The 27,905-nt window shown below is 39.5% G+C and overlaps 3 protein-coding genes across 8 annotated transcripts in view; 2 read left to right on the top strand and 1 right to left on the bottom strand.

The window, feature by feature from the left end:
- Hspbap1 (HSPB1 associated protein 1) overlaps positions 1–1,320 on the top strand; it is a 32,927-nt gene extending 31,607 nt beyond the window's left edge. The window contains exons 7-8 of the mRNA XM_048346774.1: positions 503–613; positions 737–1,320. Of these exons, the coding sequence (XP_048202731.1) occupies positions 503–613; positions 737–1,270 (645 nt within the window). The 3' untranslated portion in view covers positions 1,271–1,320. The remainder of the gene's footprint in view (positions 1–502; positions 614–736) is intronic.
- The window catches only part of Kpna1 (karyopherin subunit alpha 1), a 596,817-nt gene that overhangs the window by 362,081 nt on the left and 206,831 nt on the right, over positions 1–27,905 (top strand). The window lies entirely within an intron of this gene.
- The window catches only part of Parp14 (poly(ADP-ribose) polymerase family member 14), a 79,159-nt gene continuing 54,763 nt past the window's right edge, over positions 3,510–27,905 (bottom strand). For 5 of the 6 annotated variants that reach the window (XM_048346761.1, XM_048346762.1, XM_048346765.1 and 2 more), the window contains 11 exons: positions 24,694–24,930; positions 24,347–24,568; positions 19,148–19,223; positions 16,944–17,093; positions 16,513–16,575; positions 16,018–16,185; positions 12,086–12,292; positions 11,403–12,002; positions 7,995–8,128; positions 4,513–4,687; positions 3,510–4,033 (listed from right to left, as the gene is read on the bottom strand). In XM_048346761.1, coding sequence (XP_048202718.1) covers positions 3,744–4,033; positions 4,513–4,687; positions 7,995–8,128; positions 11,403–12,002; positions 12,086–12,292; positions 16,018–16,185; positions 16,513–16,575; positions 16,944–17,093; positions 19,148–19,223; positions 24,347–24,568; positions 24,694–24,930 — 2,322 coding nt within the window. In that variant the 3' untranslated portion in view covers positions 3,510–3,743. The remainder of the gene's footprint in view (positions 4,034–4,512; positions 4,688–7,994; positions 8,129–11,402; positions 12,003–12,085; positions 12,293–16,017; positions 16,186–16,512; positions 16,576–16,943; positions 17,094–19,147; positions 19,224–24,346; positions 24,569–24,693; positions 24,931–27,905) is intronic. The other variant, XM_048346759.1, reaches the window with a different exon arrangement.

Below are 27,905 nucleotides of genomic sequence, written 5' to 3'. Positions count from 1 at the left end.
CCCCTTTCTCCCTCATACCCCCAGCAATAGGGATCTAACACAGACATTCTGCATAGTAGATAAACTCTGTTTTCCTGATCTGCACTCCCAACCTGCTCACCTCATTCTTACAGTGAAGCATGTGTACAACTTTTCTCTGACCTTCAAATAATTTGCTTTTCTAATTCTGTAAGAGATATTCTTCAGTGTGATGATACTTTTTGAAAATGTTAAACATGTTAAGGAATGGGGGGAAGCACAAAGATGGATCATACTTAAGGCATATGACTTATACACACTTAAACTTGCCTGTTGGTCTATTCTATATATGTTCCAGATAGCAGGTGATACTGAATACACAAATTCTGCCATTAGCATACTCATTCTTTCTGTCTCAGAGCTTGAATAAATGAGAATGGAGCACACTGTTAGAAGAGGCTGCATTCTCTTTTAGACCAAGCGATAAAAAGACGAATGCTGAGGAGGTTTGTTATTCTTGTTTTGGTTTTTAAATCTAAACTAGGAAGAAGACCACCTAGCCCGAGTGGAAGAGGCAATCACCCGGATGCTTGTGTGTGCACTGAAAACCGCAGAGAACCCACACAATACCAAAGCCTGGCTAAACCCCACTGAGGTAGGCCCTTCTGGATTCCCTTGTGGCTTTGGATTCCTATGGTGAACCAGCTGAGATAATACATTTGTTCTTACTTTCCTAAGTGTATGCAAATATCCTGAAGAGTTTTATCTCTATCCTCAGGTTGAAGAAACATCCCATGAAGTCAATTGTCACTATTTAAATGGAGCTGTTTCTGCCTTTTTTGACCATTATAGAACACCTAAAGTAGGAGAAATTCAAGTAGTAGGAACACATGGGGAGAATACCAGAAAGGACGAATTAAATGTGGGCAGCCCTGTGGAGGTAAAAGACATACCCAACCAGAATGTAACCATGGGAACCACAAAGCAGGAAGCAGAAGCAGCCCACCCCTTTGGTCCTCATCTGGCGCCTGTGACACTGAGCTCTGAAGAACTCCCTTCAGAAAGAAGAGGCATATTTGAAAGTAATGGTGGAAGATTTGTCTGCAAAGATGCAGTTGCAAAACTGTCCTGTGCCAGAAGGCAACTGATGATGGAAAACCATGAAAATGCTATGGTGGAGCCAATTGCCTTAAACAGCACCACAGCCCCTCCCCCCATGTTGGTCTCTACAGATGACTTGCTAGACTGTGTGGTGAACCCACAAGTAATCAGGATGATGGCACAACTTTTGATACAAGGGAAAACAATGTGATTCTACTAGGGCATGACTTCCTAAATAACGTGCAAAAGTATTTTTAAACACTATGTGTGCTTTTTTTATGGTTTTTTTATTCTTGTTTTCTTAGCAGAATCTCACTATATGAGATTATGAATTCAAAGGCTGACTTTAAACTCAAAATCTTCCTGCCTCAGTCTCCTGAGTGTACGGATGACAAGTGTGTAATTAAATGTCAGTTTGTTGTCAGGTACATTGCTCTTTGACCAGACTAGTTTTATTAGTAAGCTTGCAGTCCTAGGTTCCTTTGCCTTTCCTCCTCCATCTCATCCTTCCAGACTACCTTAATTGTAAATTCCCAGTTTTCCCAGCAGGATGTGGCCTCCATAAACTTCATCCTGGGATGAGTCTGCTGCTTGTTTTCATGAGGAAAGTTTACTGGAAGACCTACTCCATGCCATGTATCTCATATTGTCTATGGCAGCTTTAGGAATGCAGTCGCAGAGTTAAATCATCACAGAGACTGTATAGTGTGGAAAACCAAATATACTCACTTTGCAGAAAATGTAAAGCATTGAAGTACACTGTTTCTAGGAGAGGACTTGAACAGAACCATGTCAGTCTGTCTCTAACTTAGGATATTACATTCCTAGAACATTGTATAATTATTCTTCAAAAAATTTTATTATTATAAAGGTGGTATACAGAGCAGTTAGGTACAAATAACTCAGGTGAGTCAAATACTGAAAGAGTCAAATCTGGCCCTGTAAAACAACAAGACCTATCATAGGCTTATGGTAGGCTTATTTCAAAAGGGGCTGTTCAATGAAATCAGTCTTACTCTCCTCCCCCTCCAATCCTGGATTGTGCTCTTCCCTGTAACTCCCATCTGAATAGTAGTACTCCAGGAGTCCCTGAGGCTGCAGTGTTTAGTTGTGTTTTTTTTTTATTTATCAGCAATGGCCACTGTTACCATTAAAACTCTCCTGTATTTGCCATTTCAGGGAAAAATGTTTTTTTATTGTTTGTTTTTAACCAAATGACATTCATCAAGTAATATTACTAGAAGAAAAACAATATTTCTTTAGACTGAGGATAACTAATATTTGTTGGCTGGATCTTTTTCTTTTTTTCAGTGTGACACATCCTGCGATATAGCCATGAGTTAACCAAATCACTGAAGAACAAATGCAGGTCTTTTGTTAAATGGCAGTTTCCTACATTGTCATTAGTGCTGAGTTCAGATGCCAAAGCCTAGCAAGCCATCCTTGGGTCTTAAGACTTTGCCAGTCCACTTGTAAATAAGCAGCAGCAGAAAGAGAAGTTTTAAGACATCTGTCAATGAAGTAGCAAAGGTAGCTTCCTGGGTCTCTTCCACTTGAAGCCCTGGTGCTGTTCCCACTCATCATCCCAGCACCCCTTAGTGACAAGAGTATGTCATCTGCACCTGCTCCACAAAAGCACCAGCTTCTTGGCCTATGGAATTCTGATTAAGAGAGGCAGTGGGGGCTGGGAATATGGCCTAGTGGCAAGAGAGCTTGCCTCCTATACATGAAGCCCTGGGTTCGATTCCTCATCACCACATATATAGAAAAGGCCTGAGGTGGCGTTATGACTCAAGTGGCAGAGTACTTGCCTTGAGCAAAAAGAAGCCAGGGACAGTGCTCAGGCCCTGAGTCCAAGCCCCAGGTCTGGCAAAAAAAAAAAAAAAAAAGAGAGAGAGAGGCAGTGGAAACCAATCCAGAAGGAAATAAAAAGGCATGGAAATATGGGGGTGTTTCACATATCACCTGAGATATTCTGAAGCAGTGGCACCACTGGAGGCCATGTTCTACAGTGGTGGGAACAGTGAAAGACTTGATGTTACAGGCAGCAAAAGACTCAGTGGCTGGCTCTGAGGATTCCTGGTTAGCTGACTTCACACACTTTGAGTATATCACCTCAGCCTTAAAATGTGGATATGATATTTACATCTTAGGACTGTGCATGAGAATAAAATAATGCTTAAAAGCCCCTACCTAGTCAACCACCTGCACAATTGAGGGTTCAGTGAGTGATGTTCGAATCTGAAATTTACCTGAGGAATTAGGAAAAAGAACAGTTTTGCCATTGCATAGATATTGAATTAGCAAAATAGTAATAGGACAGCCAAATTCCTTTGGTTGTACACAAAGCTTTAAAATCATCCAAAACCAGACTGCTAAGGGAAATAAGTCATTTAATAAACTTAGAGTTGATTAATCTTAGCAAAGAAGGGTTTCACTCTCAGTGAAGACATAGCAGGCATCATGCACTGGGCAGTGTGAAGACAAGTAAGTTGTGGACACACAATTGCAACTATGGGGTGATATATGTATTTTATCTCAAGAGTGATTCATTTTCTTTATGAAGAGAAGCTCAGGTAACTGATTTCGATGACAGAGTGATGCTTGTAATCTTAGAAAAAGTTAACAGAGAAAAATGCTGTATCTTGGACTTTGGAGTTCTTTTGTAAAAGCATTCCAAAATATTATCGTCTAAAAGTAATAAGGTACTCTGGGTAGGCTTGGTAGTCATAAAATACCACGAATAAGCTTGGATTGTGAACATCATCCACAACAGTGTCGTACAGGTCAGTAGGATTTTGGGGGTTCTTCTCAGGAGGCACAATGTATGACTGATTTCCACGTGTGTAGTCTCCAGTGAGGACGCGAACATAGTACACGTGCTTTTTCCCATTTACATCTGGCCTGGAGTATGTGTCATGGGCAGAATAATCGGCGTTGACAGCAAAATAGGTTCCCTTTCCATAGTACACAGCTGTGAAGAGGAAAAGTATTTTAAAATAATTTCAGTATAGTATACAATTTGACATTTTGGGCCAGTATATCAAACAATGTTTTAAAAAAAATGGTTTAGGGCTGGGAATATGGCCCAGTGGTAGATTGCCCTGGGTTCAATTCCTCAGCACCACATATATAGAAAAAGCCAAAAGTGGTATTGTGGCTCAGGTGATAGAGTGCTAGCCTTGAGCAAAAAGAAGCCAGGGGCAGTGCTCAGGCCCTGAGTTCAAGTCCCAGAACTGTAAAAAAAAAAAAAAAGAATATTTAAGCATTTTGTGGGAGTATTTTTCATTCTTAGGAATCAAACATTCCATATCTCAGGACCAGACAGGCACATGGGAAGGAAACAGAATGAGAGCTACCCTGAAACTTGGACTGCTAACTGGCCAAGTATGGGGGACACAGTGAAGAAGTTGCAACCTCCACTGGGAGCAGCCAGAGTCCTGGCTTCCTTACCATTCTTCCCGGCATAGCTGCGGTTAAAGCCATTTTCATTGACATGTGGCACAGAGTTAATATCTGTCCCATGGAAGAGCAGCCTCTCATTTCTTTGGTGGCCATTCTTGGCATCTATGCTTTTTTTCTTTGCCTGGTAGCTATTCCAGAGACTTAAATTCTGGATCCTTTCAATCTACAAATGAATTTTAAAAAATTGCTAGAGTTTAATAACACTTGCCAAACTATAGGAAACAAAACATGTTCACTGATTTGCATAAAAATTACACCCAACAAATTCAATACCAGCTGATATTGTTTCATAAATCTCAGATTTAGTGTTTCATATAAATAGACACTGGAGTGAATGTTGGCTTAATCTTTAATATCTTTTATGTACAACACAAGAATAAGTCCAGTATCTTATGTAGTTGTTATATGAACTCTGCTGACTCTTCCTCTTCTATCTCTACCATTTTTTTTTGCCAGCCCTGGGGCTCGAACTCAGGGCTTGGATGCTGTTCCTAATCTTCTTTTGCTTAAGGTATTACTCCACCACTTAAGCCACAGCTCCACTTCTGGCCTTTTTGGTAGTTTATTGGAGATAAGAGTATCAAAGGCTGTCCTGCTGAGCTGGCTTTGAACCACCAGCCTCATATCTCAGCCTCCTGATTAGCTAGAATTACAGGCATGAACCACTGGCTCCTGGAAAATCTCTACTTTTTATGCACACTCCAGTAACTGTTGCTGGTGCTGTCTATATTTCTGTAACTTTGCCTCTTGACAGTTTCAAAAACCTGTCCTGGAAGGTGTGAGGGGTGGGTAAATGTAGCTAGAGCCCCTCATGGAAAAGCAGACACAAAAGGTTCCAAGCTTTCAGAATCTTTCCATTCTACAAAACTGTCAAGCCTAACAGTTTTAATCTGCCTTCCTCTTTTTTTTTTTTTCCAACTGCTGCATAATTTTTAGGATTTTATTTTCAATTTGATACCATGTTCACTCTACATAAAACTCTCAACATTATCACACATTTTGCTGAGTTTCTTTATGATTTAAACATTATTTCCTCTTTTTTACAGCCAAATTTCCAATTATTCTTGACTATGTTCATTTTGTCTCCTGTTAATTCAAATTTTCTGTTTAACTTGATTTTTTTGTACCTTTATTATTTTTCTTAGATTTCAGAAACATTTCTTAATTCCTTGGTCTTTCAGTTCTAAAATTTAAACCATTTTTTTCTTATATTTAAAAATTTACTAACATGCTTTTTTCAAAGCCTGAGGTTTAATCAGACCAACTCTAACCAATAACTACTAGAAGAGCAGGGGGAGGAAAAGGTCTATTGAAGGAAACAGAGATTTGATAGGCCAAGCTCATAGAGAGAAGGAAAGTACAAAATAAAACACAAAAGTCAGAAGATGATGGAATGATCTCTTTCAACTGCCTAAAGAAAATAACTCAATAAGAATTCTATACCCAGCAAAACTATCATTCAAAGAATGAGGATGCAATAAAGGTGTTTTTCAGACAAAAACTGGAGCAATTTTCCCACAACCAAATCTACATTAGAAGAAGTACCAACTGTAGATAAAAATGATCCCAGATAGAAGCACAGACAAGCAATTTTGACATGCAGTGGGAGAAAAAGGTAAATGTCTTCAGAAAACTTTAAACTAGCCCAAAACTCAGATAAATGGGAGATAAATGGGGCTTCAAGGATTCAAAGGTAATTGTATTATCTAGAAAATGATAATCATTGACTTACATTAGCATTTGTTCTTTTTTCTCTTTTTCTTCTTCCTTCTTTCTTTCCCTCCTCTGTCCCTCCTTCCTCCTTCTTTCCTTTCTTTTTGCCAGTCCTAAGGCTTGAACTCAGGGCCTGGGCACTGTCCCTGAGCTTCCTTTGCTCAAGGCTAGCTCTCTACCACTTGAGCCACAGTACCACTTTTGGCTTTTTTTGGTTATGTAGTACTGAGGAACTGAACCCTGAACTTCATGCATGCCAGGCAAGCATTCTACCACTATGCCACATTCCCAGCTCCTACATTTGCATTTCGTAAGTCAGGATAGTTGCATAAGTCAACATAGTTTCTAGAGCAATCAAAGAATAAATAAAATCAAACAGCATCTAATGGAGCAGAATATAGAACAGTAGAATACTTGATCAAATGATAGCAGGAAAAGAGAAAAAGCAATGGATTTGTGCGTTAAGAAGAAAATAAGGATTAATGTAACATTTTAAAATCTAAACATCAGTAAATATAGTAAGCCAATTAGGAATTTAAAGGAAAAGGTAAAAAATTCAAGTATATGTTACTGTTATGAAACACATCTTAAGAGAGCTAGGCACACACCAGTTGCTCCCGCCAGTAATCCTAGCTACTCAGGAGTCCATGATCTGAGGATCAAGGTCCAAAGCCAGCCCATCAGGAAAGTTCATATCTCCAATTAACCACTAACAAGCCAAAAGTGAAGCTGTGGCTCAAGTGGCAAGGCACCAACCTTGAGTGAAAAAGCTAAAGTATAGTACCTAGACCCTGAGCTTAATCCTCAGTACTAGCACACACATACACACATTAAGTCTATAGCCACACCACTGTGATCTCAGAAGCTAAGCAGAGTGAGTCCTGTTTAGTACTTGGATGGAAGACAAAACTCATCTTGAGTACATAGTTAAGATTAGGCCAGGAGCTGGTGGCTTATGCCTTTTACCCTAGCTACTCAGGAGACTGAGATTTGAGGATCTTAGTTCAAAGTCAGACTGTGCAGGAAAGTCTCTAATTAACCATCAGAAAACTGGAAGGGGAGAGCTCAAAGTAGTAGAATGCTAGCACACAGAGTGGTGGAGCACTAACCTTGAGCAGAAAAGCCCACAGACAGTGTCCAGGTCCTGAGTTCAAGCCCCACGACAAAAAGAAAAGATTAAAAGAAAGAGCATGGAAAACAGTCATGGAAAGGAAATGTTGCTTTTTTAATATTACTAATAATTCGGGTGTAATTTTAAAATAATTTTATGTATAGAATAGGATAAAATAAGTACCTTACTGTTACTAAGAGCCAAATAAATACTAAATATAAGAAATTAAGAAAAATGTCTATGATATTAAATTTTAGTTGAAAATGTGAACATGAGCTCAAACTTGCCATTTGCAATGAATGTACTCAGCACACAATTTTTGATTATATGTGCCCCGACCCGGGTAGGTCAGGTACACGGCCCAACTTTGAAAACTTAGTATTAAAATTTTATTAGTCTGCTTTGCAAAGTAAGTATGATATATCTTTTGATACTCTAATACATGGACATTTATTGTATTGAAAAACTGACAAACATCTTCATGTTTCAGTAATTCTGGTGACATGAGTAGAATCTAACATCTAATTCCCACCAAAGTTGTATTTCTAAATAATGAACACACGAAGTGCACCAAACATGTTTATAGAACGGTGTTAACATTTATTGCTTCTACAATCAGAAAACTCTATGACAGTAGCAGGCTTACCTTTTCTATGGTGAAGTTTGAACAGGTCTCACGAAACTTGTCTGCCACAGTTTTGTATTCTAGATCACTGGATTGCACCTCGACCACACACAAATTCTGCTGCTTCATGTCACTCCAGTGTGCAGGGATAGCAACTACAAAGTAGACATTGAAGATCATCCCTCATCCAATCCCTGGCTTCAGAAAGCTGAATACCACTTGTATTCCAGTGTTATAATATCCTAATTCTATGTGTTCAAGAAGTTCCTTTTTCTAGGAGAAGGTGTTTTATAATGTGGACCATAATCAACCCATATATAAAGCAACTGGAATACTTTAAGTGGGGGGAGGGAACTGGAGTGTTGCACAGTGGTAGATGGATTGCCTAAGCATGTGTAAGAGTCTGTGTCTAGTAACCCGCCCCCCACCCCGCCACCTCCTAAAATAAAGGAAAAGTCACAGATGTATTGGATCTGGAGTTTCAAAGGGTAAAAGCTCTATGTATGTATCTTACATTCTGATCATGTTAAAACGTGAAAACTACACTTGATCTTAGCCAAAAGGCCGAGCCTGAAGACCAATGGAACAGAATTGAAGACCCAGAAATGAACCCACAGAACTACGCCTACTTAATCTTTGATAAAGGAGCTAAAACAATAGTATGGAAGAAAGATAGCCTCTTTAACAAACAGTGCTGGCAAAACTGGCTCAACATGCAACAAACTAAAACGAGATCCTTATATATAAACCTGCACCAAAATCAATTCCAAATGGATTAAAGACCTCGAAATCAAAACAGACACCCTGAAAACACTAAAGGAAGGAGTAGGAGAAACACTTGGGCTCCTTGGCGCAGGACGGAACTTCCTTAACAAAGACCCAGAAAGGCTACAAATCAAAGAAAGGTTGGACAAATGGGACTGCATCAAACTGCAGAGCTTCTGCATGGCAAAGGATATAGCTCGCAAGATAAACAGAAAGCCCACAGACTGGGAGAAGATCTTTACTGGTCATTCAACAGACAAAGGCCTCATATCTAAAATATATGCAGAACTAAAAAAATTACCCTCTTCCAAAACAAAACCGCAAAGAACCAATAGCCCCCTCATCAAGTGGGCTAAAGACTTAAAAAGCGACTTCTCTGACGAGGAAATGAGAATGGCCAAGAGACATATGAAAAAATGCTCTACATCACTGGCCATAAAAGAAATGCAAATCAAAACAACATTGAGATTCCATCTCACCCCAGTAAGAATGTCATATATCAAGAAAACTAACAATAACAATTGTTGGAGGGGATGTGGCCAAAAGGGAACCCTACTTCACTGTTGGTGGGAATGTAAACTGGTTCAGCCACTCTGGCAAGCAGTATGGAGATTCCTCAGAAGGCTAAATATAGAACTCCCCTATGACCCAGCAGCCCCACTTTTGGGTATCTATCCAAAAGACCACAAACAAAATCACAGTAATGCCACCAGCTCAACAATGTTCATCGCAGCACAATTTGTCATAGCGAGAATCTGGAACCAACCCAGATGCCCCTCAGTAGACGAATGGATCAGGAAAATGTGGTACATATACACAATGGAATTTTATGCCTCTATCAGAAAGAATGGCATTGTCCCATTTGTAAGGAAATGGAAGGACTTGGAAAAAATTATACTAAGTGAAGTGAGCCAGACCCAAAGAAACATGGACTCTATGGTCTCCCTTATTGGGAATGATTAGTACAGGTTTAGGCAAGTCATAGCAGAGCATCACAAGGCCCAATAGCTATACCCTTATGAACACATAAGATGATGCTAAGTGAAATGAACTCCATGTTATGGAGACAATTGTAATATCACAGTTGTAACTACTTTCAATGTCCCATGTGTATCTGTAGCTTCTATTATTGATGATGTTCTTGTATCACCTTCCTGTGGTTGTACCTATACTACCTCTGTAATCTTATCTGAGTATATTGGAAACGGTGTATACTGGTATTGGAACTAGGAAATTGAAAGGGAATACCAAATTTGAGAGACACAGGGTAAAAAAAGACAAACAACTACAAAAGCAATACTTGCAAAACTGTTTGGTGTAAGTGAACGGAACACCTCAGGGGTGAAAGGGTAAGGGGGAGGGGGGGTATGAGGGACAAGGTAACAAACAGTACAAGAAATGTATCCAATGCCTAACGTATGAAACTGTAACCTCTCTGTACATCAGTTTGATAATAAAAACTGGAAAAAAAAACCGTGAAAACTGCTGGGACAGTGAGAATTACATGCTTTTCCATGACAGCCTCTGCTCTGCCACAATGAAACAAAACATTATTTCTTGTGATTTAAACAGTCACTATGTTTTGCCTATGCATGGATTTTTGACACAACACCTTACTACCACCGTCAGCACAGGGCACTCTACATTAGCTTTCTCACTATAACATCCTCAAGAGGTAGGTTATGATTGATATCTGTCTCCTACTAGGTAAGCAGAACACTACACATGACCTGTGGTGGCTCAGAATCTGAGGAGTCCATTCATGCTCATCTCACAAGAGATGGCTCTATTGTATAGGAAGCCAAGTTATCCATTGTCAGTGGGGTCATATATGTTTGGCAGGCATGAGTGGCTGTCTGTATACAACTGGCCTTCCCTTCCTGGATATATGACCCAAGAGGAGATCCACAGGCTGTATGTGTCCAGGAATCAGACTCATCCCCTTGTCACTGCTCACAGACACTGAGGGCCCACTCTCTGACCAGGCTATCCTCTCTATTTCTGACCCTTTGATCTTTTGTTCTTAGAAGCTTTGGGCTACTTTTGTTTTTAAGCTTGCTGTTTTTGTTTTTCTGAATGAAGCAGCCAGTACTTCCCAGGCAGAAGGGCATCTGGGGACATTCTAACTCTATAGAGAAATGCAAGGTCTGGCTAACTGGTACTATTAAATGTGTCCTCCTAAAACTATTGGACACATCCATGCTATGTTTTCTTGACTGTATGTTAATTATCATTATTATTATTTTGCCAGTTCTGGGGCTTGAACTCAGGACCTTATTGTCCCTAAGCCTTTCTGTGCTCAAGGCTAGTATTCCATCACTTGAGCCACATCGCCACTTCTGGCTTTTTCTAAGTAGTTTATTGGGGTAAGGGTCTCATGGACTTTTCTGCCAGGGCTGGCTTTGAGCTGTGATCCTCAGATCTCAGCCTCCTCAGTAGCTAGGATTTCAGGCGTGAGTGTATGTTAATTATTCAAACTAAGAGACCAAGTTTTCAGGCTTTCTATTCCATTAGGGATACTTAAATGTTATCTAACTTTAAACTTGATGTATGTATAAAACAGAATGTATAAAAATTGGCATGTTTACAAAATAAAATGTAGGTATAAAATGATCCCAACACGAGTATAAGATAATGCATGCAAAGGATCAAATCTGAACTCACCTTCAGGTTTTGTGAGGCGCTGAACAGGCAAGCTGTGTCCATTTGGACCTGTGGCAGTGCATGTGCTGAAGATAACTGTGTAGTCCTGATTATTAATTTTGACAATGATATTCTTGTCCTTTGCTTTCCATGCATGCTCCAGTGTCAGATTTGTTATCTTGTCAAAATTATGAAAGGTGCTGTTGTCACTATATTGCCATTGTATAAATTCACTGATAGAATCTGCCTGGATTTCCTTTTCTTTGGCCAATCTAAAGCTCTTGATCATTTCCTCAGTTGCATCTCTAGCCTTCATCACATCTCTGCTAAGTCCTAAAACCTTAATCAGAGGTCTGGTCTGGTCCAGAGAAATGGTAACATTTAACCTTCTCTGCAGCTCATTCAGTTTCTGACCTTCCTTTACACCAAAGTTTTTGATACACTCATCTTCACTGGTGTAAAGACACTGCTCATCTTCAATCAGCTTCTGTATCCAGGAGACAGCCTTGTCCACACAGCTTGCATCTTTACCACATACCTGGAAAGTTGTCACTTCCGTTTTCCTTTCCAAAATCAGTGGGTTCTGAGTTTTGGAAGTTTGTTTGGGAAAACCTAAAAAGGCTTAGAGAAAAGCAGAAGATTAGTTGTTTCCCACACAAAAGGCACTACTAGGAATATGCACTTCGTAAATTCAAATAACTCACAAGCGATTTTAGACATCACAGATGGCTGAGGAGCAGCCTGAGACCCTTCTCTGTTTTTCATGTTGGCATAAAACACATCCAATAATTGGGGCAGGAAGATAACAACTTTAACTTTTTTCACAGATTGAACCAATCCTTTCTGGACAAATGCTTCAATGGCATCAATTATGGCTTCAGCAACCTTATCTGGGTCTTGTTGGGCACTTCCTGGGAAAGCAAACAATAAAAAGGACTTAAGAAAGAAAAAGGTCCAACTGATTAAGACAGGAATAAATTATGCTCACTGAATAAATGCCTGCTTCACAGCTCTTCCATCAATGGTAAACCGTCTGACAGTGCATCCCTCACAGACACATTTGAAGTTCTAGATGCAGTAGGAATTTTAATTTCAGGATGTCCATAAACTAGCATCCCATCATAGAACCTAAAATTTAATTTCTTATTTATGCTATTCATGTGGCCTTGCTTAGCTGATCCCAGCTTACTGCGTTCCTCCCTTCCTGTAATAGAGCGCAGGTAGCCTCCCTTCTTGCCTAACAAGTCTCAAAAGAGCCATAAAAAGCAGAAAACGCGAATATATGTACAAACACCATTTCCTAGAGGAGAAAAGCGTAATTTATTGGCTCTGTCATCACTTGAATTTATGCATGTATTCATTCTCCAAATATCTGCTTGAACGTGATTTGAACTAAGGTAATTTGGTAAGACACCCAAAACTGTGATCTATTTGTTATAATCTATAATTCTGTGCACATATGGGGCTCCAGGAAGGCTTTTTCTCTTACATACTCAGTGAGAGTTTAGCTGGCCATCAGTGCTCAAAGAAGCCACTAAGCAGATCCATTCCCTTTGAACTATTCCATATTGCACATCTCAGTGAAAGCCACTGCCAGGTAAGATAATGAAGTCTTTCCCCAGTGTCAGAAGTGGTCTTACATGGATGGCAGCTCCAAAGTCACATGACAAGCAATGTAAAAGTTCTCTGGCCAAGCTAGGTTGTTGATGCGACTCAAAATCTACTTGGATTATCCAGTGCAGAAAAATGAGCACAGATTTCTTTCACTTGGCTAGGAAGAAAATTGTGGGACTGTAGATGACCACTCAAAAACATTAACCAAAAGAGTTTATTAAGTTGGTGGCTTTTGTTTTTTGTTTTTCTTTCTTACTATTAGATGGCCAGGGAAAAAAGGACCTTTCTTTCAAGGCTGTTGTTTCCCCGTATTATTAGGAAGAATTTAAATGAAAGCATTTAGATACACTCAATAAACACATGCTATGTCTCATCATGGACTAGGTAATTAGTCCAGATGGAGGCAGACTGGAGAGCTGTTGGTGGTGGGGGCAAGGGGAAGGGGGGAGGTAAGTAGATGATAGAGAGATAGACAGAGATAAATAGATGAAATGATGAGGAGATTTATAGGATGGACAGGTGAATTTCCAAGTCTGGAAACTCAAAGAAAAGACTATGCCAGAGAGACTTGTGTCGCAGATATATGTTCAGTCTGGAATAGCTGGGTCTTTCTTTTGTTTTGTCCAGTACTGGGGCTTATACTCAGGGCCTCATGCTCTTACTTTTTCCACTCAAGGTTGATGCTACATGTGTACTTTTGGGTTTTTGCTAGCTAGTTAGAGATAAAAGTCTCTCAGATTTATCACCCTGGGTGGTTTGAACCTTGGTCCTCACATCTCAGCCTCCTGAGTGGCTAAAATTACAGGTGTGAGCCAGTACCTAGAAATGGACAGGTTTTGAGAAAGAGAATTCTGGAAAGGTTAGGAAGTCAGTGGATGTGGAGAACCAGGTCTAGTTAGGAAGTGAAAGTACAAACATGGAGGTAAAGGACAAGCGCTAAACAAAGACAAGAAGCCAAAACGAGCAGTCAGCTGTAGAGACTGACTGATAGGAAATGAAGAAGGTAAATTCAGTGGATCAAGGGACTAACTTTACCCTTGAACCTTTACCCCATACTCTGGCCACTCACTTCCTCATACTATGGTGTGGGCTATGCTACACAGCAGTTGTTCATTTAATGCCTGATCTCCCAAAGAGCAAAGTACTCCTTGTAGACTTGATTCTTTTGGAGCCATCTTTCTATTTCCTATGCCTATGCCCACAAACTTACAAATATATAATCACACTAAATAATGAGCTAATGAACAGAGGAGTGACAAAGAAGTAGAGTGGAGGATTCCAGGTAGAAAGTGACAGTGGTGTAGGAGGATGGGCAAATGAAGGTAAGGGTTTGGAGTTTGTGGTTCTTGTAGGTATTGTTATGCAAATATTTCCTCCCTCTCTTAGGGAGGGAGAGGATTTTCCTCTATTACTGGAGGCTGTCTTGATCACAGTCACAGATCTACTTATAACTAGTACTAAGGGGTTGTGTAAAGACCAGTTCAAGTGGAGATAAAGACAGCTAAAGAGGACAAGCAAGGAAAACCTGCTAACTCTGTTTATTTGTGCAAGCCAGCACTGCAACTCAGTTAGGACTAGTAAACTGGGTTGACAACAACCTAGATCTACTCAAATATGTGTACATGTTAATACAAAATGAAAACTGCCCTTTCTCTGTTTCTTCTCTTGACCACACAGGGACTATCCTAGAAAAATACCTGAAGATTGCTACTTTGTTGGCCTGAAATAATTTAAGGTAGAAATAGAAGTCTAGGAAAAATAAGATGGAGTCAGACTGGACAGCTGTTGATGGAGGGTGGGAGGGAAAGAGAGTCTACAAAAATAGGCAAGTAGATAGATAAATAGATGAAATGTTGCCTAATTTGCTAGAAATAGATAGTATAAGAGCAATAAGGATAAGAAGAATTGCAAACTATATTTTGGGGATAAGTACTAAAGTAGAAATAGAATTGCATGTAAAGCATTAAATCAGGCATAAAGAAGAATCATATAGAATGACAGAAAGCAAGGCATGGTTTAGAGAATAGGAAGACGGCCCAGAGAGTGACAAGAGGGGCTGAGTCTCTTGAAACTAAACTTCTGGAGAGGCAGAATGTCAGTGTGAGCAACAGAAGGCTTAGGGCTACTGGATAGTCTTTTACTTGGCCAGTCTGATCCCTTCCATTAATCTTGAGGATGCACACCTCTCCTGACTGGTTGTTTTCTGGAAATCCCCCGCAGAAATTTTTCATCAGTATAACCAACTCTGACTCCTGGGGCAGTGCCAGAAGGGCACTCCTAACCCATGACAAATCCTGAGTGCTGTATGTGAAGAGTCATACAATCAAGACAGAGTTGGAGAAAAGTAAGAAACTCAACATTCGCAAGTGGACTGGAAAGTTGATCCACTCAGTTCTGGAGATTTGAGAGACACAGAGAGATCTGAAGCTAAGAAGCAGAGCTGGCTATTGAGCTGAAAACTAAAAACGCTCTTCTTATAGCCAACGAGGGCCTGGTAGAAGTGGATGCACTGATGTTCTGCATGGGGAGAGAAGAGAGGAGCAAGTGAGGGATTAAGTGGAAGTTATGTAGGGAAGTGATAAAGGAGAAAGAAGAAAGAAAGATGTAAGAGCCAGAGAGATAGCCTTTCTATTCCCTTCTTTCTCTCCCTCTCTTATATCTAATGTACCAATATTCTCTTCAGTCCCCTCCTTTTTCTTTTCCTTTCTTACTTTCTTTTTTGAAATAGGGTCCAGGTCTGTTGGACAGGCTGTCCTTGAAAGCCTGGGCTCAAGCTACTACTCCTGCCTCAGCCTTCCCAGAAGCTGAACTGGACCTATGCCACTGCTCCCATTCAACTTTTTTTCCTTTTCTCCTTAAACCACCTAAAGACAGGGCTTATTCCTTTCAGAGGTGCCCTGGGGCGAGGAAAACTCTCTACTCCTATTTTGATGTTGTTGTCATCACCACATTAACACTCAGCAAGATCCACAGGAAAGTGAACACCTGGTGATTTTACTCATAACAGCCAGAGGCTACAAACCTGTTCCAATGGCTGGGAGACAAACAGAGGAGTAATTGCATTTTTCACACTCTTTCAACACACAGGTAACAGATTTCTTGACATCATGTCCACCAATAACATGAATAATTTTCTTGCAGTTCAGTAATCCACCTCCCGTAATTATATATTCATTGACTCTCTGTTGAGCTGGGAAACACACAAAAAAGATACAAAAGTCAGATGTAGAAGTTCTCTGTGTTTAGAACAAGAAGTGTCTGATATGGAATCATCTTGCCAATACAAACTGAAATGCTATCTCTGATGAAACTTTATGCCTTCGATTTTCTTCTTTAACAGTGAAATTACTTTTGAATTCTAATTCTCTGTAATTGTAATTTTTTAGTAAAATGTATGATTGTAAGACCAACGTGTTGTTTTCCTAACCCCAAGACTCTGCTTGTTTCTCCCGATTGGCATTTTTAGTCCTCTGCTTACAATTACAATTTAGGCTCAAATATTAGTATTTTGTCTTACCTAGGCGAGAGCATTCCTTTTGCACATCTGGTCCTGCACCTTCCAAAATGGCCTTGGAGACCCCTAGTGAGAAAACCAAGATGGGTACAAACACACACACACAAAAACTGTGCAGTATGTTTGAATTAGAAAGATGGTCTTGTCATATGAAAGGAGTTCTATACCTGGGTATTGCTGGTAAGAGAGGAAAAATTCATCAAATAGCTTTTCATCTATAGGAAACTGTCAAAATATTCTAAAGTTATTAACTAAGATGACTGTTAACCACATTATTAATATTATTCATTAAACCATTATCAATAACTATTAATTAAAACATATTAATATAAAATAGCCAAAGTTATCAAAAGAAGAGCAAAAGATCTTGCAGAAGATCTTCTTCATAGTACTAACCATGGTGATTTTTATACTAGTTCATACAAGGGAAATACCTGCTCTGAGGTTAAACGTATTTGATGTTGAATTTACGATCACATCTGCTTCTTCTTTGGTGATGTCACCAGAGGCCACCTGGAAGAGGATGGGGCCAATTTTCATTTCATACACTCCTAAATTAGGGCTGGAAACAGCCCCATAGAAGCCTGCCAAGAGAAAATAACAGAGTCAGTCCCCAAGACAATAAGAGCAAGAATGAATGGGACTACTCCCCGTGCCCCCCACCCAGAGCTTTCCTCTCTGGGTGTGACCTCTAGCTTTCAACCTCACTGTCTGACAAAGCCCTTATGAAGGTATGTTTCCAGAAAAGGACTAGAAAGATGGTACATATCAAACATGACATCTGGGGGTGGGGGGGGAGGGGGCGAATACAGTAGGCCCCTTATAGATCCTGTGTGTCCCACAAGCACAACTAAAACCTTGGACCAAGCCATAAAACACTGCCACCTGTGGGGACTCGAAAAAGGTAAAACAGATGTAGATCTTCTAGGAAAGAAATCAAAACTTGAAGAAGCAACGTGCACAAAGTTTCTCATTTGTTTTTGTTTTTACATTTCTCCTCTTTTCTCCCCTAGTTTTGCTGAATTTGGGCAAGATAGCTAGATCTTGCCTCCCCCAAAGCCTCTGTGATACCGAAATAGGATAACAAAAAATAACAGCAGTCTTGACAGGAAAAATCATTAAGTTAGCATTGGACTCAAAGTGTGCATTTTGAAAATCTGTAAGATTATATTTTGAAACGATTCTTGTCATTATTTAAAAATCCATTGTATAAAAACCAAACAACTACTAAACAAACATGAAAAGGTCTAGGATAGACCTATCAGAGGACCACAATAGCTCAAACAGCTATGTACACATGATTATATAAGATGAGGCTAAGCAAAAAGAACTCCAAGAGAAGGACACAGAAGGATTCTATTCTTTTCATTACGTTTAATGTTCTAGGTGAATTTCCTTTGGTGTACCCCACGTGGTTACTGTATATGATTTTGGTACACTGGCTATTTATTGTATATATGATTACCTGAACTAGGGAAGGGAAAGAAAAATGAGGGAGGGTATAACAAATGTGACAAGAAATGTACTCACTACCTTATTATCTCTTAGTCTTTTTTTTTTTTTTTTTTTTTTTTGCCAGTCCTGTGGCTTAGACTCAGGGCCTGAGCACTGTCCCTGGCTTCTTTTGAAGCTCAAGGCTAGCACTCTGTCACTTGAGCTACAGCACCACTTCTGGCCATTTTCTATATATGTGGTGCTGGGGAATCGAACCCAGGGCTTCATGTATACAAGGCGAACACTCTTGCCCCTAGGCCATATTCCCAGCCCTCTTTTTTTTTTTTTGTTTTGTTTTCTTTTTTGGTACTGGGGATCGAACCCAGGACGTTGCACTTGCTAGGCAAGCGCTTTGCAACTGAGCTACATCCCAGCCCCCTCACTACCCTGTTATGTAACTGTACCCCCTCTGCACATCACCTTGTCAATAAAATTTAATTTAAAAAGATTGAATTTAAAAAAAAATCCATTGTTTAAGCCAGGTGCTAATGTCTTACACCTGTAATTCTAACTACTCAGGAGGCTGAGATCTGAGGATCACAGTTTGAAGCCAGCCCAGGCAGAAAAGTCGATGAGACTCTTATCTCCAACAAACTACTCAGAAAAGGCTGGAAGTCATGCCGTGGCTCAAGTGGTAGAGTGCTAATCTTGAGCACAAAGAGGCTCAGGGAGAGTGCCCAGGCCTTGAGTTCAAGCCCCAGGACTAGAAAAAAAAATATCCATTGTATGGGTTATTTAATTTGGCTCACTTTCTCTTTTTCCCTAGATGACATAAACATAGCCAGTAGTTGACCTTTGGGGGCAGGTATGTCATTTATCACTCAATCTTTTTTTTTTTTTTTTTTTGCCAGTCCTGGACTTTGGACTCAGGGCCTGAGCGCTGTCCCTGGCTTCTTTTTGCTCAAGGCTAGCACTCTACCACTTGAACCACAGCACCACTTTTGGCTTTTTCTATATACGTGGTGCTGGGAAATCAAACCCAGGGCTTCATGTATATGAGACAAGCACTCTTGCCACTAGGCCATATTCCCAGCCCGTTATCACTCAGTCTTTCAGAAACAAACATCACAACCATCCTTTACTTGCCAATGAATAGTTACTTAGCAACTAGAAATTATTTGTTGGTCTAAAAGCTTTTCTGAACCTTGTGCGACTGCAGTCTTGGGAGCTTCGTCTCTAGGAATTCCATTATTTCTTTTGGAAAATTCATCAGAAAATGCCTGGAATAAAACACAATTTTCACCATTACACTCCTCAGAAAACCAAAAATTCAATTCATCAGGGCTTTTCATCCTGCATGCACTTACATAGGCAGATGTAAATAATTATCAAAAATATCCAATTTCTTAATAGGTTATTATTATTTTTTTTTTTGGTGGTACTGGGTTTAAAGTCAGGGCCTGTGCTTTTGCATGCTGAGCAGGTGTACTCCCATGTAAGCCATCACTACAGCCCTTAGATTTGTGTGTGTGTGTGTGTGTGTTCATGTGTGCACACGCATGTACAGTGGTACCGAGGCTTGAACACAGCCTCAAGCTCTCACTTGGCTTTTTTATCCTACCACTTGAGCTACATCTCCACATCCGGCTTTTTCCTGGTTAACTGGAGATAAGAATCTCTTGGATTTGTCTGTCCAGGTTGGCTTTAAACTTTGATCCTAAAATCTCAGCCTTGCTAGTAGCAAGAATTACAGGCATCAGCCATCAGCATCTAACTAGATTTTTAAAGTTATAGAAACAATATACAGAATCCCCTCTCTACAGATGTCTTCTGAAAATTATCAAAGATGTGATTTAAAAAATGTAAGGATATTCAGTAGAGTGCTATTCATAATAGAGAAAAAATAAAATGGTTAAAATCCAACAGGGAAATAATTAAGTTTTAATATATGTACGGAATTATTTCACACTATTAAAATTATATTTTGGAAGATATTTAATAGAATAGAGAAATGTTTATTTTTATATTATTAAATTAACAAAGGAGGATTAAAAACTTACATATTTATAATCTCACTTTAAAATTACATTTGCAAATGGAGATGTGCCTCAAGCAGTAGAGTGCTACTAGCCTTGAGTGAAAAAGCCAACTGCAAGAATCTGAGTTCAAGCCCCATTACTGACACAAAATTAATAAAGTAACTAAATAAATTTACATTTGGAGCAAAGACTGGGATGGAAGACAACTACAGAATGTGTGTGTTTTATATTATTTAAAATTTCTTTAATGAAAATGGATTACTTTCCTCATCAGTAAAAGTAACAAACAGTAAAAGAAATAAATTAAAAGTATAAACTATGTTGAAAATGAACTATACAACTTGTGGGTGGAGATGGAAGGGAAAAATGAGGAGAGAGCAAGGGAAGGGGTGACAGTGTCCAAAAAGAAATAAATTCTTTACCTGACTTATGTAACTGTGACCCTTTTGTACATCATCTTAATAATAACAATAAAAATAAAAGTTAAAAAAATCAAAATCAAAATATGCAGTTAAAAGAAAGATAATCAAGGTCCCAAAATTTGAGTTTGTAACTTCTTAACTGTAATGAGAGTAATGACCAAGGAAGTAGTAATTTGGTTGTTTTTTGTTGTTGTTGTTGTTGTTGCCAGTCCTGGGCCTTTGACTCAGGGCCTAAGCACACTGTTCCTGGTTTCTTTTTGCTCAAGGTTAGCACTCTACCACTGAGCCACAGAGCCACTTCTGGCCGCTTTTTTTTTTTTTCTATATATGTTGTGCTAGGGAATCAAACCTAGGGCTTCACGTGTATGAGGCAAGCACTCTTGCCACTAGGCCCTATTCCTAGCCCCAGGAGTAGTAATTTGGGGAGCAAGAGATAAATAAATGTATCCTAACATTAATGAACAAAATGAATTAGTGAACTTTTTTTTTTAACTTTTTGGGGGCAGTGACTGGTGCAACACTATAAATCACCCCTTCTTCCACCACCAGAAACAAGTAACACAAAACTTTTTTTTTTTTTTTTTTTTGCCAGTTCTGGGGCTTAGACTCAGGGCCTAATAAGCACTGTCCCTGCTTCCTTTTGCTCAAGGCTAGCATTCTACTTCTTGAGCCACAGCGCCACTTCCAGCTTTTTCTGTTTATATGGTGCTGAGGAATGGGAACCCAGGGCTTCATGCATGCTAGGCTAGCACTCTACCGCTAAGCCACATTGCCGGCCCCACACAAAACTTTTTGAATAAACAAGTAACATGTGGATACAGACTGGCTTGGGTGGGTGGGGGGCATGGACCAAAACTGCTGAGTGAGTCTTAGACTTCCAGGTCTGTGAGGGCCACACAGGTAAAGTACACAGATTCAGAAATGAATCCCTGCCACTCAGCCATAATCCCTTCCACTTCAGCTTCTCTTTGAAACAAAAGTCCCAATGTACTATAACTTCTAGGTCAGGTTGCTGTTCCATCACCTGGAATTTTATGTAGTTGTTTTTGGTTTCTTAATATTAGCTACTGATTCAGATTAAAAGCAAAAAACAGCCCAAATAAAAATACATCTAGAAACTATGTTCAGATCATGGGTTGCTGGTTGGCAACCTCATTTACAATATCCACTTACAAACATCTCAGTCAATTTCTCTGTTTATGAACATGTAATCAAAATGTAACTGTTGAGCTGGGATGTAGCTCAGTGGCAAAGCACTTACCTACCAAATGCAGTGTCTGGGTTCTACAGTATCAAAAAAGTAAAACAACAACAACAACAAAAAACAAACCCAAAAATGTACAGTTAAAAAAAAAACCCAAAGGCTGGAAATATTGCCTAGTAGTAGAGTGCTTGACTAGCATACATGAAGCCCTGGGTTCAATTCCTCAGCACCACATATATAGAAAAAGCCAGGCATGCACTGTGGCTCAAGTGGTGGAGTACTAGCCTTGAGCAAAAAAGAAGCCAGCAGTGCTCAGGCCCTGAGTTCAACGCCCAGCACTCGCAAAAAACAAAACAAAACCAAAACAACAAACAGTGATGTACTGGTGGCTTATGCCTGTAATTCTAGCTACTCAGGAGGCTGAGACCTGAGGACCTGGGTTCAAAGCCAGTCCGGGCAGGAAAGTTCCTGAGGCTCTTATCCCCAATTAACCACCAGAAAACCGGAAGTGGCATTGTGGCTCAAATGGTAGAGTGCTAGACTTGAGCTGAAGAGCTCAGGGACAGCCTCCAAGCCCAGAGTTCAAACCCCATGACCAACAACAACAACAAAAGTAACTGTCTTTAAATATCCTATGAGAAAAAGTGTAATTGTTATTGTATGAATAACTGAAAGCATTTCAAAAGATATTAAATCTGTCTACAGAGAATGATCCTTTTTACAAAGTAATAGTTGAATACTTTGAATATTTAGAAAAGAAGATAAAGACAAAAAAAGAAGATAAAGGCTAGGGTTTTCTGGAAAAGCATGATATTTGAAGGCTCAGGCTTCTGTCATAGCACTCACACCCTGGCCACTTGAAAGGTGGGAGGGGGAGATTAAAGAGGGGATTAATGAGAGGATATGAAGGGAGAGAATGCAATCATAGTATTGAATGCATATCCTATGGAACTAAGAGAACTAAAGGGAGAGGTTGGATTGGGAAAGATGGGGAGAATGATGAAAGGGTTGACATTGATCAAGATGCATTGTATTCATAAACTGATTTGTTGAACTGATTTGGTAACTCCTTTGTATAACGCCTTACAGATAATAAAAAATATAACATAAAAATCTGCTCAGCACCACATTCCTCCAGTTGTTTGCTTTGTGTATATAAATCTAAGTTCCAAAACTAACTATAAAATATAGATAGGAGGGTATGTGTTATATACTGTATTTCATAATCTACTATATATTATCTCAACAAATGGAAGTCAAAGGGAGATCATAAAAACTCTTTTACTGAATAGAAATAAAGCAGGTCAAGTAAATAGACCCCATACTTTATTCAGGCTTTGTGGCTGTCTGACTGGATGTACTTGCTTCCAATGAGTTTGTAAATGATGTGTAAACCAAGGGTGGGGTGATTGGCAGGCTGTAGAGGACATGAGAAATCATCTGATTCATGTCTGTGCAGATATTATTAGCTTTCTATGGCTCTCACTGACTTCTTGGCTGTTTGCATCAATAATTTTATATGGTCTGTGAATGATGTTACAATATCCAAATGAACCAAGAAAAATTTAAACTATGACATCACCAAATCCAGATAATCCAATAATCTATGGATGTCTCTTAGGATGCTGGCTTTAATCTGTTAAATTCTTTCAATATCATAAAAGTTTTCAAATACTAAGTATAATCTACTTTCCTGGTTTATTCAATAGGGATAAGGACTTAAATGCCTCTGGTTCTCTCACAGTGCCAAATCTAGTGGCTGACTCAGAGATAATACGCAGTAAATGCGAGCTGACTGACAGATTATAACTGAAGATGGTTCTTGTTCCAGATCTTTTCATCACCTTTATTATATGTGGGCCTTATTTAATTCTGATTCAGACATAAAGCCATTAAAGACAAACCATTTATGAGACAGTTGGAAATTTGAACATTGACTTTATGACTGATTAAATAAAAGGAACACGAACAATTTCTTTTTGATGTGATACTGTAACACAGTTATATTATTTGTAAAAAAAAAAAAAAAGGAATCCTTTTTTAAAATATGAATTGCTGGGGCTGGGAATATGGCCTAGTGGCAAGAGTGCTTGCCTCGTATACATGAAGCCCTAGGTTCAATTCCTCAGCACCACATATATAGAAAAGGCCAGAAGTGGCGCTGTGGCTCAGGTGGCAGAGTGCTAGCCTTGAGCAAAAAGAAGTAGGGACAGTGCTTAGGCCCTGAGTTCAAGCTCCAGGACTGGAAAAAAACAAAACAAAACAAAACAAAACAAAAAAAAAAAGAAAATTGCTGAATTGTTTAGGGATAAAAATTTTAAGATAATTTTATAGATTATAATACATTTTAAGGTAATTAAGAACATTTTAAGAAAGGGATAACATTTAAGATTTGCTTCAAAATCATATGAGAGAAAGGGATATATACAGAGATAGAAATCAAACATATTGGCCATAGGTTGACTATAGTTGAAGCAGAGGAATAGATACTATGGGGTTAATTAGATTATGTAATCTATTTTCCAATGTGCCTAACACATTCTTGAATGAGAAGTTAATTCTTTTTTCAAATCTTTAGTTTTTCTTGCAATTTGTCATGCTATGGGTTAACATAGTTCTCTTAATTTCCTGGATATGAAATACAGTAAAAAAAAAATCCTGTTAGGAAGAAGGCATTTGAGAATTTTAGGTTCCAAATAAAGGTGGCCCAAATTCACCAGAAATGAGCAAGACTATACCTGAATATTTTCATGATCTGTTGGGTGCAGCAGAAATTGAACCTCTTGCAAAGTTTTCAGTTGATTATTGCTACTAAATTTCAAAACTTCTGAAATGATTAAATCAGCAAATACAGTTTTAGGAAATCTCAAATTCCCTGTCCCTATTGCTGGAAATCCAATGGATTGTAACGACAACTTCTCAGTGATCTCCAAACAGTCTCTGATTATGTCTCTCATGATCTGAAAAGCACAAGGCACATCTTTATACATCTTGCCGAGAAATTCTCCAATGTGATATTCATATACTGAAAGAAGGGTCCAAAGGCTAGCCCATTTTTCCTGCCAATGTTAAACCTAGGCCTTACCTGTAGTGAAGAGGTGCTGTTATCTCCCCATTCTGGAGCCACCACGTGGAGCACATGGCAGCAGTCCAGATTACCACCACTGGTTTGGAGAATGGTGCCCACATTGGCGGTGATCCCTTGTCCAGCAGCCTTCAACTCCTCCTGGAGCTTCGGCCCACTCTTTCTCAAGAGGGCCCGAGAGAGGGGCCCTCCATTGAGTTCAAGATCTGAGGCAACAGAGTTGACAATGATGTGGGTCTAAAAGACAAACCAAAGATCTGTTTCAAACTCTCACAGAAGGCGTTCAACAATCATGGCTATCTTTGAGCCCTTGGGCTCAGTATAACTGAAATATAAATTCAAGCCTAAGTGTTAGGAAATATTTCTCCAGGACAGAAGACAGCCAAGAGGAAAAGAACATATAAACTGGATTTCCCTGGCTCATACCTGTACTCCTAGCTGAGATTCAGAGGATCAAGGTTCGAAGCCAGCCTGGACAAAAAAGTCATCAAGACTCCATGCCCAATTAACCAGCAAAATTTAGGGTAAAGGCATGGCTAATGTGGTAGTGCAACAGCTGAGCAATAAAATAAACAACTGTGAGCCCCTGAATTCAATACCCCCTCCTACCCTGAGGGGTGGCACAAGATGACCTGAAGAGTCCTGAATAAGATCCTTTCAGGGGCTAGGAATGTGATTTAGCGGTAGAGTGCTAGCCTTACATGCATGAAGCCCTGGGTTCGATTCCTCAGCACCACATATATAGAAAAAGCCAGAAGTGGCACTGTGGCTCAAGTGGTAGAGTGCTAGCCTTGAGCAAAAGGAAGCCAGGGACAGCGTCCAGGCCCTGAGTTCAAACCCCAGGACCGGCAAAACAAAACAAAACAAAAGATCCTTTCAGTGGATGGCAAAGATATCAAAGGGCTATGGGAGACCTGAGAAATAGAAATGTTCACAACAAGCAAAGAGTAACAGAGTAGGGCTGGTAATTTACCCAGGTGGATTGTGATGTATTGTTCAAATCTAACAGAGAGCTTCTGCCAGCCAGGGTAGACATGATACACTTGTGGAAGAACTGCCTTGAGTGCTAAGCCACACACAGTGAACAGACATGAAAACTTTTTTTTCTCACAGTGAGCATAAACCAATTAATTAGGCTGTGTTAGTGAGGCCAAAAGAAGCGAGGAGGAGGTGCTCTGCCCTCTGTGGGTCTTGCAGAGTAACACACTGCAGGCACTGAGGCCGTGGGAACTACGCGAAGATGGACGATGGAAGGGAAAGGGGTGGAAAGAACATCTTCACATTTAGTCTCAAGGGAGACCAAGAGTAGAACTCATTGCCATTCCCGATTCTTGATCAAGAGAGCATTCTGTGTAGTTGTTTGGCTTTAGAAATGAGAAGACAAATTATTTTTAATATTCTAAAAATAGTGCAATAATTAAGAACCTTTAAGAAACTAGAATCCCTGCTCTACTGGATTGCAAGCTCAGATAAGTTATTTTACCCCTCTAAATCTCATTCCTTCATATGTGAAGTGAGAAGAACAGTATTTTAGAATTTACCTCAAGTCATTGAATGAGAAAATGGGGCTGGGGATGTGGCCTAGCGGCAAGAGTGCTTGCCTCGTATACATGAGGCCCTGGGTTCAACTCCCCAGCACCACATATACAGAAAACGGCCAGAAGTGGCGCTGTGGCTCAAGTGGCAGAGTGCTAGCCTTGAGCAAAAAAGAAGTCAGGGACAGTGCTCGGGCCCTGAGTCCATGTCCCAGGACTGGCCAAACAACAACAAAAAATCACTCTATACCAAACTTGTCACAAAGTAACATCGGTATTGACTGTACTTCTTCTAACTACTACTTAAGCTTCTGATAAATAGAAATCGAATTAATTTTTTATTTTACATGACAACAAGTGGTTCTTTAAAATAAGTAACAACTTGAACTAAAGAATAAAATCTGGCCCACACAATAAGAAAAAAATATCTGCAAATCATAAACTTGTACTCATGGTAGACCTGTACCCAAAACACATAAAGAAAAGAAAAACACCAAAATTCAATAATGAAACAACAACCCCATGTAAAAATGGGAAAAATCCAGATATCTCTCTAAAGAGGTGTACAAATGGCCAAAATCACAAGAAAAGATGTTCAACATTATTAGTTATTGGGGAAGTGCAAGTAAAAGCCATTTATCATTCTCTAGGATCCTATATGAACACAGACAAATAATGGTAAGATTTGGCAAAGGTGTGGTGAAACTGAACCTCTCAACCTTGCTGACAATACAAACTGCAATAGCTGCTGTGGCAAATAGACAGCAGCTCCTCAAATTAAACACGGAGTTTCCATGGGACCAAGCCATGCCACTCCAAGGATGGATACTCAAGTGAACAAAAACAATTGTTCATAGACATGTTATAAACAAATGATCACAGGAACAGGACTCATAAAAATCAGAGTAGCAACATCAGACCTGAAACTCTGAAAGTACTTCAGGACAGAGTAGGAGAAACACTAGAACTTACAGGCACAGGCAGAAACTTCCTGAACAGAGTCCCAGGGGCACGACAGGTAGAAGAGAGAATCTACAAATGGAACTATATTAAAATAAAAAGTTTCTGCCCAGCTGAACACATTGCTACTAAACTAGAAAAACAGCTAACCAACTGGGAAAAGATATTTACCAGCAAGGCAACAGACAAAGACCTAATATCCATTATATACAGAGAGTTCAAGAAACTAACCCCTTCCAAACCTAATACACCAATCGCAAAATGGGAAAAATAATTAAATAGACACTTCTCAGAAGAAGAAATAAAAATGGCAAAGAAACACATGAAGAAATGCTCACCATCCCTGACTGTAAAGGAAATGCAAATAAAAACAACATTGAAATACCACCTTACCCCAGTAAGAATGGCCTATATTCTGAATTCAAACAACAACAAATGCTGGTGAGGATATGGAGAAAGAAGAACCCTATTGCACTGCTGGTGGGAATGCAAACTTGTACAACCACTCTGGAAAGCCATATGGAGGTTCCTCAAAAAACATAGACATACCCTATGACCCAGCCATACCACTAGGCATCTACCTTGAACAACAGAAACCAGGATATGACAAGGACACCTGCATCTCCATGTTCATTGCTGCACTATTCACAATAATCAAGATATGGAAACAACCCAGATGCCCCATTACAGATGAATGGATTTTAAAAATGTGGGACC

Source organism: Perognathus longimembris, chromosome 5 (assembly GCF_023159225.1).
Source record: "Perognathus longimembris pacificus isolate PPM17 chromosome 5, ASM2315922v1, whole genome shotgun sequence".
Lineage (NCBI taxonomy): Eukaryota > Metazoa > Chordata > Mammalia > Rodentia > Heteromyidae > Perognathus > Perognathus longimembris.
The sequence above is the reverse complement of the archived record's forward strand: the minus strand, read 5'-3'. Positions and strand labels throughout refer to the sequence as shown.